General features: G+C 38.1%; 2 protein-coding genes across 5 annotated transcripts; one reads left to right on the top strand and one right to left on the bottom strand.

The window, feature by feature from the left end:
* Window positions 1-155: 155 nt before the first annotated feature.
* Window positions 156-6,705, bottom strand: psme3ip1 (proteasome activator subunit 3 interacting protein 1). Of its 3 annotated transcripts, XM_088378637.1 has the most exons (8): window positions 6,477-6,700; window positions 5,278-5,411; window positions 5,091-5,189; window positions 3,681-3,803; window positions 2,485-2,623; window positions 1,968-2,044; window positions 1,635-1,841; window positions 156-536 (listed from the first exon to the last, which is right to left on the bottom strand). In XM_088378637.1, exons 2-8 carry the CDS (start codon window positions 5,399-5,401, stop codon window positions 532-534), a joined length of 774 nt encoding a protein of 257 aa, XP_088234763.1. In that variant the 5' UTR covers window positions 5,402-5,411; window positions 6,477-6,700; the 3' UTR covers window positions 156-531. The 3 variants fall into 3 exon arrangements, with proteins under 3 accessions (XP_088234763.1, XP_088234761.1, XP_088234762.1); XM_088378635.1 differs by lacking the exon at window positions 156-536 and having other exon boundaries at window positions 1,356-1,841; window positions 6,477-6,705; XM_088378636.1 differs by lacking the exon at window positions 156-536 and having other exon boundaries at window positions 1,356-1,841; window positions 6,425-6,486.
* A 1,666-nt stretch (window positions 6,706-8,371) lies between these two features.
* LOC148396603 (cytochrome P450 2F2-like) lies at window positions 8,372-17,136 on the top strand. 2 transcript variants are annotated; one of them, XM_088379171.1, is made up of 12 exons: window positions 8,486-8,611; window positions 10,280-10,323; window positions 10,459-10,621; window positions 10,984-11,136; window positions 11,269-11,429; window positions 12,041-12,109; window positions 12,275-12,379; window positions 12,475-12,616; window positions 14,989-15,074; window positions 15,285-15,386; window positions 16,215-16,356; window positions 16,425-17,136. In XM_088379171.1, the coding sequence occupies exons 3-12, from the start codon at window positions 10,537-10,539 to the stop codon at window positions 16,616-16,618; spliced, it is 1,239 nt and encodes a 412-aa protein (XP_088235297.1). In that variant the 5' UTR covers window positions 8,486-8,611; window positions 10,280-10,323; window positions 10,459-10,536; the 3' UTR covers window positions 16,619-17,136. The 2 variants fall into 2 exon arrangements, with proteins under 2 accessions (XP_088235296.1, XP_088235297.1); XM_088379170.1 differs by lacking the exon at window positions 10,280-10,323 and having other exon boundaries at window positions 8,372-8,611.
* The last annotated feature ends 7 nt before the right edge of the window (window positions 17,137-17,143 follow it).

The following is a 17,143-nucleotide window of genomic DNA, read 5'->3' on the forward strand; positions in this document are numbered from 1 at the left end:
AAACCAGTAAATGCTTGTTTAAAAATTGCAATTTCTGGGCAATGTCATCATAGCCTGAAACGTTTTGGTGATTCTTAAGTGAAGGTGGGGGACACCAAAAAAATTACAATGTACCCCATCGGTAGGATACATTAAAATAAACACACAGAAAGCGATTAAAACAGGAAGCTTTTTATTTCTCTTTGGAGTCAGGGCACATGACACATGAGCATCTCTCCTAAATTATGTGACACACACATTCATTCCATTATTTTCCAGCATAATTCCGACTGCATGGGGCCCAGAGAGGAGCGTCTCCTTCCGAATCTCACCAGTCTGTTGCTGGTTGCTACAAAGGTACGTGTTATGTGATATGCGAATCAATCGACGCAAGTCTTTTCCTTCCTCCACAGCTGTCAATCACTTTTCCCACAGCCAAAAGCACAGCTTGTCATCACTGTGGCTTGGGTTGGGTTGGGTTGGGAGAGGTATGTGGGAGAGGGGATCGGGACGTCGTCGGAGTAGGCGGTACGGGATTGCTTGCTTGCTTGGCTAAACTGTATGAAACGTGATTGAGGGAGAAGCATCACGTTTGAGTGCAACAATAGCAAAAATAGAAGCAGCTACACAAATTGAGTCAAATCAAAATGGTTAGTTTTCAATGTTAGGCCTTATTAGGATTATTTTGCAGTTTTTTTTTTTATCCCTTTAGAAGAAACACTGAAAGGGGTTGTTGCAGACAGTTCTCACGAGAATTTAGTGGGAATTGATGACGTAAAGGAGCAAAATGCGTAGGAAACCATCCTTTTTAAATTATCTTGAGAGGAAAATCCACACCAGGGTTATTTTTAATAGGTGTATGTCTTTCTAAATGTCTGTTTGCACAGCATAGGAGAGCTCCATGGAGGAGTTGTGCCATAGCAGAAGTATACATGCCTTGGGTCACCATATCTAATGTCATGTTTTACTTCTTCAGACAGCAAAAGAGTTGAGAGTAGGACATTTTCCAGACTACGTCGCTCTGGAGTATAAGTCACCCTGGCATACAAGTTGCAACAGAAGATGAATCACTAAGAAGGAAAAACACAAGTCGCACTACACTGCAAGTCTCCTTTTGGGTGGGAAATAATCTGGCAAAAACCGAGACTAAGAAAAGTAGAGCTCTCCGACTGTTGAATTACTCCACAAGTTGGAAGTACTGCAAATGAGTAGACGTGCTTTAACAAAATTAAAGTGAGTAATTTAGAAGAACTCGAAGGGTTCATTCTGTATAGTTAGAAGACAGAAGAGAATGAATCAGTTGGTCACTTTAAAGTGGTCCACTTCATTTTGCCTCAATTGCTAAAGATACAATTAATTAATACTTCCACATAATCAACAATATTCATGACGATTTAATTGATCACTTATTATCAAGCCTGATCTTTACAACAACGTTACTGTTAGTTATTAGCAAAGGATTCATTGCGATTCACTACTAACTTCTTGTGAGAACATTAAATTACTAGAACACGTCAAAGACAGGTGTTTGGTTTAAATAGGTGCATGTTTACGTAAGATTATCCCACAAGTTAGAGTATGTGTGTGTGTGAGACAGACTTATCTATTGGCTCTGCTGTGCCTCGGGTACGGCAACATGATTGCATCTACGCTACCTTCGCTGTCCGAGCTGCTGTCAGAGTCGCTGCTGCCGGAATAATCGCAGAGGCCCGGAAGGACGCCGATGCAGACCGCTGCCGAGGGCAGGTGAAGCAGAGCTGGACTGGAATTAAGGGGGCTTGAAGGGTTTTTGGGCGTAAGGCCCGTGACAGTTTGTTGATTTTCAGCACCCCCTGATCTTCGTCCGCCTCCTCCCTCCTGTTCTAAACACAACAAGTTACTGTCAAGACTGAGAGAACTCAACGAGGAACTCGGACACCAAGTAGGAGGTTGAAGTTTCTAGCACAAAGTGGTTGTGAACAGTTCTAGGCCTCATGCTTGATGCCCACCTGTGTGTCTGTCTCCATTTCCCGTTGCTGCACTTTCCACCCTCTGTTTCTTACTGCTGTCTGATGACTGGGACGAACTGGTTGAGGGAAGACAAAAGAGAGGCAAAAGAGAGAAAAGCAGCTGTGTTCCATGTTCAATGATCGGTTTGTCCTCTGCCCCCCATAAAAATTTGCTACCAAGCTCATGTACTAATACTCTGATTTATTTTGTTATGAATATCGTTGGAGGACTAGTTAGCTCACAGTTCAGAGGCGCACGGTTCAATTCCGGCCTGCATGGGTTTTCTACCGCATTCCAAAATCATGCATAGTAGGCTGGTTGACCGCTTCAAGTTGTCCATAAGTGTGATTGTGAATGTAAAGGCTTGTCTATATGTGTGCCCTGCGATTGGCTGACGACCTGTTCAAGATGTCCCTCGCCTACAAGGTGCTTTCAAGTCAAAGTTTTGTCTTGTATTGTGCTGCACCCAGATGACAGATACCAAAAGTGGTAGGAAGCATTTGTGTCTGTCCATACTTGCGTCTCTTGACAGCACCAGCCAGTAAATGGGCCTGAGACAAATGGCTGGTCCTTTGCTCCACCACTGTTTGTTTAGAAGTTGCTTTCTTCTCAGGCTCTGGGCGGCTGTCAGTGGAGACTTGCTTTGCTACAGCACTGTGGACGACGGTATCGAGTTAAGGTCAATGAACCTTTGTCACACCTCTAGTAAGATTCCACTTTCTGATATTGCACCATGTGGCAGCTATCAGAGCCTTTCAGTGTTACGCTCCCAAAAAAATGGCACAGTTCTGAGCGGCTAAGAACAGTACTGGGAGGTGACACAGATTAGATGGCTAAAACAGGAAAAGGTGGGAATAGCTCAAGGGATTCACACTTGGGTCTATAACATGAATTCATTCAGTCATACACAATTGGGTCAATGAGGTTTGTACGAATCCTTGTGAGCTCCTCAAAGCAACAGGACAGATTGAAAATGCAACCGTAGTTACCACATGACGATGCAGTTTCCAGGACAACCTACTTTGTTGCCAATTACAGACAAACCTCTCTGTCGCACTGGTTTTCTGCTAAGAACAGGGAAGAAAATATAAAGCGCTCAGAGGGAAACTTGTAAGCCACGGGAAATGGTGAACATGCAGGATGGTCATACAGCTGCAGGACACTATTTGATGGAAGAAAGTCATTATGGGTGTTAACATTTCTGTTCTGTTGCCATGATCTCATATTTAACGGCATACTTCTTTCATTAAATTACAAGAAATGGCAATTATTTTGTTTGACTTGCAGCATTGCAAATGAACAAGAGGAGATCTCTTTATGCTCCAATGGAGGAAATAAACAAAAGTGTGGGTCAAGATGACCTAGCTGAAAAAAATGCTCACACTCAAGTCTCAGCTTAGCCTTGTATTACTCTTTTGCAACAAATTTAAGGTAAAGTTTCTACAATGGTTTAGTAAGTTAAGGTTTAACAACATTTTTGCGTTAAGTATTAGAGATGGGCAAGTATGAAAACAAAGTATCGGTCGGGATCTGTGCCAATATCAGCCTTGCTTCAGAGTCGCGACGATACCAGAATTGGCCGACTTCTACACAGAAGAGCAGATAAATTTGAGAAAAAGCCATCTGAGTTGGACAGTGGGTAAAGGGGCTAAAATAAGACTACTGAGTTAGCCATAGTGATTAACTAAAAGGTTGACATGATCAAAAGGATATTCTGTATTCCAACAGTTCCTGTTTCTCTTCATCCCTGCGTTGCTTCTCCACTAGGCTCTGTTGCCGGGAAACCTCGTCCAGGAAGCTGGTCTCATCATCGTCCAATCCCCTCACCATGTTCTCTGTCACCATGGAAACAAAGCTGCTCTTAGCACATTGCAGCACAATCATGGCATTTTGTAGAGGGGAGAAAAAAAAAGCAGTATTACAGTCCGTTCAGAAATACTCTTTGGTGACCTTCATGAAGGAAAAACCAGAAAAAGAGGACATAAGCTCGACAACTACAATTCAACACATTCACAATATTGAGCCATGTTTGCTGTAGGGAAACAGGGAACAATATTTAAAGTGCTACGATAAGAACAAACTAAAGTTTTTGAGACGAATGGTTGACTGTTAGTGCTTTTTACTGTTTGCTGTTATGAGGGTAGCATATAATGAAATTTGTTGATAAGATCAATGGACTTATTGATAACCAAACTAATCTTTATTATTATTATTATTCATCCCCCCCTCCCTCCATCCATTTTCAGCAGTCATTGGGCAGTAGGTTGAACTGGTTGCCAGCCAATCGCAGGGCACACAGAGACGAACAACCACCCGCACCCGCACTTATGGGCAATTTGGAGTGCCCAATCAGTATACCATGCGTGATTTTAAAATGTGGGAGGAAACGGAGCATTATTATTATTTTCTCTGCAAAATCTGCATCGACTCCAAAAACAATATCCCCTAGTAGGTATTCCGTGAACCCCAAAATCTAGTATGAAGGGAAGCACATGCACATCTGCTGATGTGCAATGCTAACATAGCTACAATAAAGAGATAACAAATACAAAAATGAAGAACAGTCTGCAAATTGAAAGGCTGTTAGCAATGACTCATTGACCATTCATTGTCTGCACAAAGACACATTTGGGCGACAAACTGTCCAATCTTCTTTATTTAGCCACAGTACCATATTTTTGGGAAAAAAATGTACATGGCATTTTAGTTTTAGTTTAGTATGACAGTTGTGACATCATATCCCAGTTCATCTGTGATTCAAATTATAAATGGCAGCAAAATTAGCTGCTGACACGAAGCCAAACTAAGGTGTTCAGTCGCGTTCAGCTAAGCACCATATGTGCAGTAGGTCTGAGTTGAGTTGAAAGCAATTGTTAACATTGTTACTGATACAGTCAAACAAAAAATCTCCTTTAAAAGCTAAAAAGGAATTTCACATTGACAACCATCCCAAGCATGTTCAAATCAACTAAAAAGCCTCACTGGGAACAAAAATCATAATTCAATAATAGATTCATTCTACATAATAAAACTTTATAGGCTTATTACAGTGGAACAGTCACAGAGCAAATCCAAACGTACAAAAACCATAGACCATTTAAAAACAACATGCCAATACCCACTGAATTTGAATTGCTCCTCAAATTCCTCTTGCTTTTTGTCTCTCTGGTCCCGCAGACGCTCAAAGAGAGAACGCCCGTCATACTCTACCTCGGGGGCCTCTGCAGAAGAAGAAAGAAAAGTATATCTGCAGATGTATTTCGAATTGGTACATGGGAGTTTGTTGAGGATTCTTGTGGGTGATCTTACTCTCAGGGTCATCAGGCTTCCTAACTTTCTCCCACTCCTCCTGTCTTTTTTTCCTCCTCTCGTCAAGCTCTGCTTCCGAAACAAACTTCCTGGTGAGATCAACACCTGTCCCTCCTCCTTCCATTGCAGCTCACCTACAGAGGAAGATCACACACATACAACACTGAGCTTCTGCTGTGGCCTTGGACACATGCAACGTGGGATACAACATGGCAGATAAGTGCATCAATGACAGTTGCTCACATAGAAAGAAAGAAACCATTTGTAAGCTTTCTTGTTGGACACCTTCAAATGACGCTTCTTTCTGACAAGACAGTCACCCAGATCGACATGTGCAATGCACATGGTCTGAGCACAGATAGCCTTAGGTCAACTTCTTCAACCTGGGCAGCAATGCTCGCAGTTCATACGCATGCGTCTGTTATTTAAAGCCAAGTTCTGGATACGGCACCGGTGAAGGATATCAAATATTGTAAATGGTTGAAAAAAAAATAGAATAAATGTGCACGTCTTCTACAATCAAATACAAAAGTAAACTCGGGTCACTTTTGTTCCAATTGTGGTAACTAAGCGTGCATTTTTGTGATGTGTGATAATGTACTTTTTTTAGCCGCTGCGTCAAAAGTTCATGACCTCGAAACCCCGTATGAGCCTCCACTCCCATCGGGTTAAACTGTGCAATTCACAGCTTTGGCTCCCCCCAGTGGACATCAATTGGGAGTACACGTTACACATTAAACCAAATGGATGAGTTAATTTGCAAAAACGAGTAAAGAAAAACATTCAGAAACAATACCCGAAATTTAAATTTGGCAAGCGGGATTTTTACTGACATATTTGATTTTGTTTTGATGACTTTTGATGCCTTAGTGCTGAAAAAACAGCTTAGCTGATATAAAACATTATTAGTTTTTCACAAAAGCAAAGGTAAAGATTGCCGTCTGAGACCACATCCAAGCAATCTAAAACAAATCAGGCACATGCATGCAAGTCAACTTAAAGTCTTTGATTACAAGCTGAAAACGTGCAGCAAAATAGCTTGTTAGCTTCTTTAGCATTCAGCCAAGGTGTCGTAGCTATATGCCGAAATTCAAGCGTGTCATGCAACCCTTGTATGTGCAACGTAAACCGAACATTTATTTTATACCTGTCATTGAGTAGATCAAATTATTAGATTATTTCCGAGCCACTAAACTTACCAAACAAAGCTATCGATGATGGTAGATGACGTTGGTGTGTTACTGTAAAATTCGCTCGTTGCAAACTTCAACGTCTGACTTTAGTTCCTCAGTTATTGTCGTGAATGAAAATTATCGCTGGAATTAAACTAAAAGAAAACAAAAATTGAAATGTCGAAATTAAAGTAGAAATTATAAATGTTTTAACACCCATTGTTGCATTTTGAGTTACTTTGCAGTAACAATACTTTTACTTTGCTACTTTGCTATTTTTTTCCTTTGTCTTGTTGCTTTGCTTTGATGGCTTATAACTTTTGCACTTACTGGCTTTCTTTGTCACGTCGTTGTGTGGCAGCCTTATAAGAGCCTATTGAGTTGCGCTCATGCCATCTGTGTGTCTTTTATATACCCGCTCTGTGGTATGAATACTGCTGGGCCTGAATTTCCTCACCCCCGGATCTATAAATGTTCAATCAATCAATCAATCAATCAATCAATCAATCAATCAAGCAAGCAAGCTCTACAGTGACTACTTAACATTGTCTCAAAGTATCATTTCTTCATTATTGTCCCATGACAAGATATAATTAAAACATTGCAGAAATGAGAGGGGTGTACTCACTTTTGTGAGATACTGTATTTGCACTATAGTTCACTTTACTGAGCTCTTCTATTTGATTGTATTTCTGATCAATGATTTATGATCAAGTATTCAATTTTGAATTCAAGCGTTTTTAAAACATGAATGTTGTTTGACAATGTCGGTTACAGAGGTATTGAAGAATTTTAAGTTGATCTCTTATCTTAAAGGTATGACATGTCACACAACAGCTCTGCTGTTTCCATCTGATTGCATAAAAAAAACACTATGTCTATTTTCTCATTAGGTGAATTACATGTCACACAACAGCTCTGCTGTTTCTACCTGATTGCATAAAAAAATACTAACTATGTCTATGTTCTCATATGGTCAATATATATTTTATACTGGTCAAGGCAGATATGTGACGGCAAAATTGATGCATTTACATTTAGGATGATTTAATTAACATTGACTATACTCAAAGTCCCTTTAAAAGATTGAGAGAGGGAGGGAATAAATCAGTTGGTAATCTTCCATGGGAAGTTATGGGTATTGATGGAATGGGGTCGAAATACAAAAAGTCCTTCCTAGCTAAAAAAACAGATCCGCTAAAACCTCATTGAATAAAGTACATGAGCAGACAAATATATTCACATCAAGCATTAATCAAAACATAAGATATAATCAAGTACAGAACATTCTTAGACACCTTGAGCAGTGTCCATGATTTAGAATAACATCAAGTATGCATTAAATAGTTCCTTAAGGGTCGTTATGCTATTCAGGCAATATATCATCAAACATTTATTTCAAAGTGCACAGAAATACATATCAGATCATGAAGTTATAAAAACCGATGTCATTACCATATATAAAAATGTCTAGTTATGTCTTCTTTATTGATTTGGTGTGCAGGTATAATTATATGCTTAAAATGTTTCTTTTATTGATTTAATGTGTGAATATATTTGTCTGCTTATGTACTTTATTCAATGAGGTTTGAGCATATCTGTTTTTGTAGCTAGGCAAGACTTTTTGTATTTCGACCCCATTCCTTCAGTATTAACGAGCATACAGTAGATGCAAATCTGCAGAAATAGATGTAAATAATATATACAGTTGGGCTGTAAAGGATCTTAAAGGTTAACGGTATTTGCTCAGCACTTAGTGATTCTTGGTCCAAAATATTCAATTAGAATTATAGATTAAATAACCATATGGAGACATTCTTGATCTTGTTTTCTTAACATCACAAAAACCTGTTATTTGAATAGGAGTGTATAGACTTCATTTCCGCTGTGCTCCGCCCTTCCCCCTCTCATATTCAGGAAAGCAAAGTACACAAAGACAGAGGTAGGATAGTTGCCCAACCTCACAAGCAGTGGTGTTGTTTTGGTCAGTCCACTCTTCCAACATGCTCGCTACAATCCTCCTTCCACTTTGTGTTTTCTTTATACTTTTTAATTTCATGTGCCGAAGGCCGAAAAATTTTCCACCAGGGCCCACGATCTTGCCAATCCTGGGAAATATATTGAGCCTGAGCTTGGAAAACCCCCTGCAAGACTTTGAGCGGGTATGAAACACAGATACATTTTAAATTGCTATTTGTGCAATACATTTTATTACATTTTAAAACCTAATTCTTAAGTCCACAAGAATGCATTTCTTTATAAAATCATCATATTGAGTTTGTTTGATTTTTCTGTGTCATTCTCACCACTACATAATGCACAGGTGTCAAACGCAAGGCCCGGGGGCCAGATACAGCCCGCCGCATCATTTTATGTGGCCCGCGAAGACAAATTGTACATCAAATTCGTGTGTCATTACTAGAATTGCAAATTGTCTTCACTTTTAATAATATCTTTGATTTTAAATATTTGACCAGTTTTTACTCATCTGATTTGAAAACGAGTTATTTGTCAGTTTGTAGCTATTACTGTGTATAATATGTGGTGCTCATACATTTTTTTGGGTTGACAGTCATAATGGCCCTCCGAAAGAAGCTATGACTACAATGCGGCCCGCGAAAAAAATGAGTTTGACACCCACATTATGTCATGAAGTATTGAATTAAAAAAAAAAAAAAATCAAGTATCGGGTGGATTTCACTCACTACTATTTCAATATGATTGCATAACAATAGTCTGTGCACAGTTGAAAGCTGTACCCTTTTGCCACACTAACAAAATCCAAGGCTACTCTTTGGCCTTGACCTTAAGAGTTCACACACTAATCATGACTCTGTTATATTTTCCCAGTTCTTTAACAGTAATGCTCGCTGGGCTAATAGTATTAACCTGGAGGCTGAATTCTCAGTTTAACTATTTACTGTATGCCAGAAAGATTGAGACATGGCCGTGTTACCTTTTCTGTGAAATTTCAAAAGAAGGACTAATCACTGCTGACAAGGGTGTGACTCTGCCTCGCCTGTGTGACGTTGCAGTCTTAACTGAAGTTAACTAATACATATGTGCAAAGACTGTCATAGAGAAGAGAAGGCCAGTGAAAGCAAGAGTCACACACAAGATAACGGCATAGTTCAAGCTACCTATCTAATCACATATGCCAAAGAGTCCTATTCTAACAACTCGAGAAGAAAATAAGAGGTCATAATGCAATCATACAAAATGTAGAAAGTCAACCAAAAAACATAATGATCATAATCCATTCAACAAAGAAAACCTCAGTGGCTTATGTATTTATTTATTTATTTATTGATTTGATTTGCCAATAATGTTATGATGTTTATTTAGCCAATTGCTGCAATATTTACTGAATATTATGTATTACGTGACTTGAGTAATGTGAAATCCTACCAAATTTTGAGACAGATTTGTATAAAAGTAGCTACATGATGAAAATAAGCCCAAGTAATTGCACTGTCACCAAAGTGCAAGAGAAAAACATACTTTAACAAAGGTTGCCACCTTTGTTAATGTATGTTTTTCTCCAGCATCATGCTTCAGCTTGAACTTGGTGCATAGGCGAGCTGGAGCGTGTATGTTTGAATAGTAGTCAGTTAACAAAAAAAACTTCAGTCTTCTGCTTGATATCAATTTAAAAAAAAAAAGTCATGAAAAGCCTACTGGAAAATCTACATTCGGGGTTTGTCAAAGCAAGTGTGTGTGTGTTGACACTCATTTAACAAGTTTGAACTTGATTGGTTATTTCAGAACATATATGTTACCCAATGTCTTGAACTTTACCAACTTCTTAGTCTATGCTCTTGTGGCTTTAGGTCTTTTCAATTCTTCATTTTACTTAAAGACCCCAAAAAAGAAGGTAAGAGTTGTGTATCCTCTTCAAAGCCACTGAGTTCTTTAGGTCTGTCCACTCTTATACAACATGTAAATGTTAGTTAATATACTGAATTTCTGTATTGTGCTAACATTCTATCTTGTTTTTATGTTTTCTAAGCTAAGGAAGGCATACGGAAATGTCTACAGTGTGTACCTTGGCCCTCGTCCTGCTATTATTATCAATGGGTTACAAGCCATGAAGGAGGCTTTAGTCTCCAAAGCGATTGACTTTGCTGGACGACCCCAAGACCTTTATGTCAATGACACAACAAACAGAAAAGGTAAATTGATGCCAAGATCACGAGGACCACGGGTGTGCTGGATTCTATCCCAGCTGATTGAAAGAGCCCAATAATTGGGTTTCATATTGACCCAACTTCCGGGTTGGTTAAATTTTTAATCGAGCACTTTTGAGGGTGTAGCTGTCAGTGAAATAAAATCGAATCGAAAGATCATTTGAAGTGGCTTCAGTCTGTACCACACTCCTCCACTTTCTGCAACGAGGAAGTATGAGTGATCCAATCTTCAATTTAAATTTTTACTTGTTTCGAAATAAAAAAAAAAACTGTCATATCGCTTGACAATTTACACTGTATATTGTTTTTCATATTCTCTCCATTAACCACCTTTACATCTGTTGCAGGAGTCATTCTGGCTGACTATGGTTCTAGTTGGAAGGACCATCGGCGATTTGCTCTGATGACTTTGAGAAACTTTGGTCTTGGGAAGAATTCAATGGAGGAGAGGATTTTGGGAGAAACAGAATTCATCATGAATACACTGGAAAAGTGTGCTGGTATGTGGATCATCTATTTGTAATTTTTCTTTTGCTCAGTCTGTGTTGCAATGCTGGATTTTCTGTTAAATATTTAATGTCTTTGTACCATGAGTTTGCACTCATAATCTTTTATTGAAACCTTTCCTACAGGTAGTACCCTGAGTCCACAACTTATGTTCCATAATGCATCCTCTAACATCATCTGCCAGGTTCTGTTTGGTAAACGCTATGATTATGATGATGAGTTCATCAAGGTCATTGTTCGTTGTTTCACTGAGAATGCTAAGTTGGCCAATGGACCCTGGGCTATGGTGAGTCAAGAAAAATGTAAACACCCCCTTATGCCTAATTGTACTTGTTCAAAATCTAGCAAATACCAGAAGGAAATTCTTCCCATCTGCAGTGTTAGACTGCACTTTGCGCTCAACATAAAAATAGGGCTTCCAGTGTAACTAAAACATGTCTGCCATCTACTGGTGAATGATGAAATTACAACTTAAAATTACAGTCAACTCCTGTATATTTGCAGTTCAGCACTCGTGGATTTGCATGATCGCTGATTTGTTTTTCTGTTTCTTTTCTCAAATTGTTTTCCATGGACAATTTATGTATTCAATGCTTATCAGCATTTTTCTTTTTTTAAATTATTTTGGGTTTGTAAAAAATATGAATAATGCAAAAGATTTTTTTTTCTTGTGTTAATCATGTGGCCATTCAGAGTGCATGCCAGTCGCCCATTCCTGAAAAATGCTATTAATGGGTGATCCGCTGATACCCGAGCTCTCCAAATTCACTAGGCAAAAATAAACCCTTCACTTTGCACACACTATGAAGGACGCATTTTAATCAGTATGATTATGCACTTACACCAGTTGGTATAATTGGAGATTACCCATGATTATTTTCTCATTTATCCTTGCAGCTGTATGACTCCTTGCCGATGATTCGTAGTCTTCCATTGCCCTTCATGAAGGCTTTTGAAAATGTCAAGGTATGTTATATGGCTTTGTATTTAATTTTACAGATAAGGTTACACGATTCAGATTAAAGACAGACTTTAGAATTTCAACAGATCTCAACGTTATGCTGACAAATTCTGTAATGTCCTCGTTTTAGTAAAAATAAAATGATTGAGCGTTCTCCTCTTGTTCTTTAGAAATGTCAAAATCTTGCAAAGGAGTTGTTGGCTGAGCACAAGAGAACCAGAATCCCCAATGAACCACGCGACTTTATTGACTGCTATCTAGATGAAATGTTTAAGGTGGTCACAAATATTAACTGTAGTCGTTTTTAAATCCAGTATGTTTTTTTTTTTTAGATATATACTAAAACAATCATTTCTTTTTTTTTTTTCAGAGAAGTGGTGATGATGATTCCTCATTTTCAGAGGACCAGCTGTCAATGTACGCTCTAGATCTTCACTTTGCTGGGACAGACACCACTTCCAATACCCTGCTGACAGCTTTCCTTTATCTTATGACTCATCCAGACGTACAAGGTATGTTTGCTCCTAGTAATTGTTTTCTCCCTAGGTGATTTGTCTCCTGCTCTAGAAATTACAAGCAGTTGTTGCTGAGCTGAAAATGTACATTTATAGTTTATCTACAGAAGAAGCCCATAATGGAAAACTTTCCAATCCTCTAACTAAATACAGTCTGACTAACATATTCATCACCATCATCATTTTCTTCTACAAATACAATCAGATCGTATCGGTCAATCACAAATAACCCGAAACCCTTACTGTGTTACAATAAATAACATTTAACTTGTTTTATTTTTTTTATCCTTGAAAGACAGCAGGGCAAGATGGGTGCTTATCGTGTAGTAAAGTCTTGTTCGTGTGAATGATTGCGTGTCAATGATTGGCAGGTGATCAGCCACCTCTCACTCAGAAAAGATAAAAATCGCTATGTTTAAACGAGGCATCATTAGTTTATCTACAAAGACTTAGGCTTTGGAACCAGAGAGTCAATTCCCCCCCCCCCAAAAAAAAAGAAATTGCAGCTTTGCTGGAGAAATGCGGATGTCAAGGGGGACTTGAGCAAGGTCTCAGCTCAGTGGTGCATGCAGTATCTCATTGAATGTGTCTGTGTGATCTGCTTCCCAGTGTAGCGAATATGGGGTAATTAACAATCAAATTAATTAAATAAGTAACTAATTATTTATTAGTTAGTTAAATAATCAATTACTTGTTAGTGGTGGCGGAAAGCTATTGCCAGCAGTATAATTAACCGCTACTAGCAACATCATGTTGTTTGTATTCTTTATAGTTTAAGCCTTAAACTTTAAGGTTTATATCTACGGAAACCTGAAATCAGTTCTTATGTCCGAAGGCGGCCACAGTTAATAAAATGAAAATAAATTTAAAAAAACATAAATCAAACTTAGAGGTCCCTAACTTTAATTTAGACACACACACACACCACAATAATAATCAATGCCATTTAATAATGTGGACATTTATTGTTAAAATGTACATGGAAATCATACTAAGTACATTAAGAAAGAAAAGTATGGTAAAAAAATAAGAATATCATTGGATAGACAAGATTAACGATAAGAGCAGTTCAAAATCAGCCATCTGGTATGAACTGGTATTAATGTGCAAAAGGGTGAGAAAGTTGAAATCATTTTCCACAAATCTATGCACCAATATTTGTACACGGGTAGATTGCACTCACTGACTGTATTCTTGTCTGAAGCCGGAGGTAGTTTTGAAGTGTCTTTGCAGTAAGCCAGGCTACGTAGGAAGAAAAAGGTAAAAATAAAAATGGAAAATGAAAAGATTGTGAAACACTGACTTCGCACAGCATATGGTCATGGGGAGCTCTTGAGCAGTGTGATGGACAACTGGCTTTTGCAGTGTTTTTTCTTGGCTTGGTTTTAGGCCTGAAAAAGATTCTGGCACGCTGAGTCCACCATGGTGGAGTCGGCAGGAACCGACGTGAGCTCATGCTCACTGCCTTGGAAAGCAATGGGATGCATTGACCAGTGCTGGCACCTAGCCAAACAAAGAAACGAGGTTACCCAACCAAAGTGAGGTCACTTGGTACCTGAGTCTCATGCCAAGTTCAGCCGCGTCCATGTGCAGAACACCCGAGCCCCCATCCCAAAACGGGCCTGGGGAAGTGCAGAGCAGAAGAGAACTTCTAGGAGGGAGGTTGGGAACCCAGGAAGACAAGAGAGCGTGAGGAGGGAATGTTGGCTTATAAATACAGGGAACTTGGCTTGCCTCCCACTCAGGGATAGGTTGAAGGCCTATTATCCAATCCAGCCATTTGAACAGGAAAAGTTAAGTTTACCCAGTCACAAAGTTGAAATTTGCAATTATACTTTGTGTATAAACTAGCTTTGAAATCTAATCAAGCAATCCACCATGAGTACAACTGAAAAACATTACACATTCCTAAAATATACCTCATATTCCAATAATTCATTAATTAATAGATCACTGTGCAGAACATAATCAGATATGAATACAAAAAAATTAAACACGGAAATGCACTCTCTCTAGGTTCTCAAAATTGCATACACATGCGGTTTCTCAGTTTGTCTTTACTAGGTGATCAATGAATTCAGTATCTTGCATGATCCATGAGTGAGGTTTGAATGTGAAGGCGATTGTTGCTACACTAGTGTGGTGTGTAACTCCTTGATGTATTAAAATGATAAAATGATGTATTATTTGATAAAATAAGGGACTAAAACATTAATTGATGGATAAACCTTGTTTACACATAAACATAAATCTCCACATACACACATACCAAAAAAAATCAGATATTGTATTTCACACATTCATGTTATTTCATATGGAATTAAAGTTAGATTTCCTCTCACACTCTTTTTTTCTCCTGTATTTGTTAGAGCGTTGCCAACAGGAGATTGATGAAGTGTTGAACGGAGAGGATAAAGTGTGTTTTGATGACCGAAACAAAATGCCATACGTGCAGGTACATCAGTATTTTATACTGTATGATGTAAATGATTTGAAATTAAATGTATTCCATGTTAAATTATGATAATAGCATGTTGGCTTTTACAAGACACCTAAAGCAAGATATTATTGATAATTTCAAAATTAAAAAAAATACTTCTTCATCTATTCATTTATTTATTTTTGTATTTATTTATTCATTCATTCATTTATTTGTTTATTACAGGCTGTAATCCATGAAATTCAGAGAATTGCAAACACTGTGCCACTGAGTGTGTTTCACTGTACAACAAAAAACACAGAGTTGATGGGATATTCAATTCCTAAGGTAAGAGACAGGACAACACAAATGTTTGCTGGGCTTCATTGATGTAGACCTAAACTTTGGGTGAATTGTTGACAAATAGGGGAAATAGAGTATCTTGACGCACCATGTTTCTTTTCACGTGTTTGGTCATAAGATGGTCAATCGAATGTACAACAAAATGACAGTGATATTGAGCATAGTGGCAGCCTGGAAGGGAAAAAAGAACAGCCTGTGGCAAGTACATCAGTTAAAGAAATAGATATTGTAGAAGTGCAGCAATTAATCGATAACCAAGCCATGATGTGTAATAATTTTCATAATCGATTAATTATTTACAGACCTTGTTTTTCAGTTCAAAATTGTCCATATTCTTGGAATTTCAGTCTATCAAAAGCAAATATTCTAAAATCATTAATAATTATTGGTTAAATAGTCCTCCATGAAAGTAGACATTGTGCATGAGTGCGTGTGTGCATGTGTGACTTCTTCTGTCAACAATTTGACCAATTTTTGACATGTAATGAACCAAACAAGTAATAAGTATTTTATGTTTGTGTATTTTAAATAACTTGTTATTTTTTAATGAAACAGTATATTATCTTTGCTCAAAAGCTGTTGTTTTGTGTAACTCAATCGATGAACAGAAAACAATATCAAAACAATATCTATTACTTTCATGGCTTGGCTTGGCAAAAATAAAAAAACAAAAAGCTGTTATTTACTCTTACTATGCAATAATTCTTAAATTATTTTGATGTAACTTTGACTCGTGGTAAATCTTATTGTATCTATCTTGCAATTTTCTATACTAAATTGTCTTCACATCATTTGGTTTCTTTGGCTCTCCAGGGTACAATGATCATCCCAAATTTGACCTCGGTGCTGCATGAGGAAGGCCAGTGGAAATCCCCTCATAAATTCAACCCAGAAAACTTCCTCAATGACCAGGGCGAGTTTGTCAAGCCAGAGGCTTTTATGCCTTTTTCTGCAGGTTTGTATAGGAACATATTTTACAAGTTGAAACCGCAGCGAATGATTTCTCCAACATTTCTTATACAGGTCCTCGCATGTGTCTCGGTGAAGGTTTGGCCCGTATGGAACTCTTCCTCATCACGGTGACTATGCTGAAAAAATTCAAGTTCATCTGGCCTGAAGATGCAGGAGAGCCAGACTTCACCCCGGTCTATGGGGTCACTCTCACTCCCAAACCTTATCGTATGAAGATACAACTCAGAACAATGCATGAAAGCTGAGTGAAAATTAAATGAGACTAACTATTATACCATTATTTACTCATGAGGTATAGGTAGCTGGTATAACCTGGCACGATGCATATCTAAAATTTGTTTCTTCTTTTTCTTTTCTTTTTTTCCTTTTTACAAACACCATTAAGTGAAAGACTGAGCCTGTTTTAAATGTGGCACTAATAGGCCATTTGAAGCAGTTTGTGATAATGTCACCTAAATGTACCAAAACGCACACACACACGCACACACACACTCTTTTGTCACTTGACCGGCAGGCATCTGATGGAACTGTTGGTCAAATTTGCTCTTATACGTACATTTCTGTGTTATCGCAACTCTTTAAAAGTTGATTTGATAATAGTTATAAAAAAATATTATTCTCTTCAAACCTAAAAAGACAACTTTTGTAGTAAACCAAATCCCAAAAGGGTTTATGTTGAGTATAACCAAAGCAGATCACTCAATCCTTGAATTCCCCTCTTGGACAGTTCCATAATAAAGAGAAAATCCTTAACACCTTAAAAGGAAGCT

The sequence above is a fragment of the Syngnathus floridae genome, chromosome 6 (assembly GCF_059516105.1).
Source record: "Syngnathus floridae isolate MCC-2025c chromosome 6, RoL_Sflo_1.0, whole genome shotgun sequence".
Lineage (NCBI taxonomy): Eukaryota > Metazoa > Chordata > Actinopteri > Syngnathiformes > Syngnathidae > Syngnathus > Syngnathus floridae.

What these genes read in the sequence shown, in the direction of transcription:
- psme3ip1 (XM_088378635.1), bottom strand. Translation starts at nt 5,401, where the DNA reads ATGGAAGGAGGAGGGACAGGTGTTGATCTCACCAGGAAGTTTGTTTCG. An exon ending in TGAGGAGCAATTCAAATTCA is followed by an intron (nt 3,804 to 5,090) that starts GTGGGTATTGGC and finishes CCATGGTGACAG; the next exon opens with AGAACATGGTGAGGGGATTG. An exon ending in GGTGCTGTCAAGAGACGCAA is followed by an intron (nt 2,045 to 2,484) that starts GTATGGACAGAC and finishes TCCCTCAACCAG; the next exon opens with TTCGTCCCAGTCATCAGACA.
- LOC148396603 (XM_088379170.1), top strand. Translation starts at nt 8,453, where the DNA reads ATGCTCGCTACAATCCTCCTTCCACTTTGTGTTTTCTTTATACTTTTT. An exon ending in CCCTGCAAGACTTTGAGCGG is followed by an intron (nt 8,612 to 10,458) that starts GTATGAAACACA and finishes ATGTTTTCTAAG; the next exon opens with CTAAGGAAGGCATACGGAAA. An exon ending in TGGGATATTCAATTCCTAAG is followed by an intron (nt 15,387 to 16,214) that starts GTAAGAGACAGG and finishes TTGGCTCTCCAG; the next exon opens with GGTACAATGATCATCCCAAA.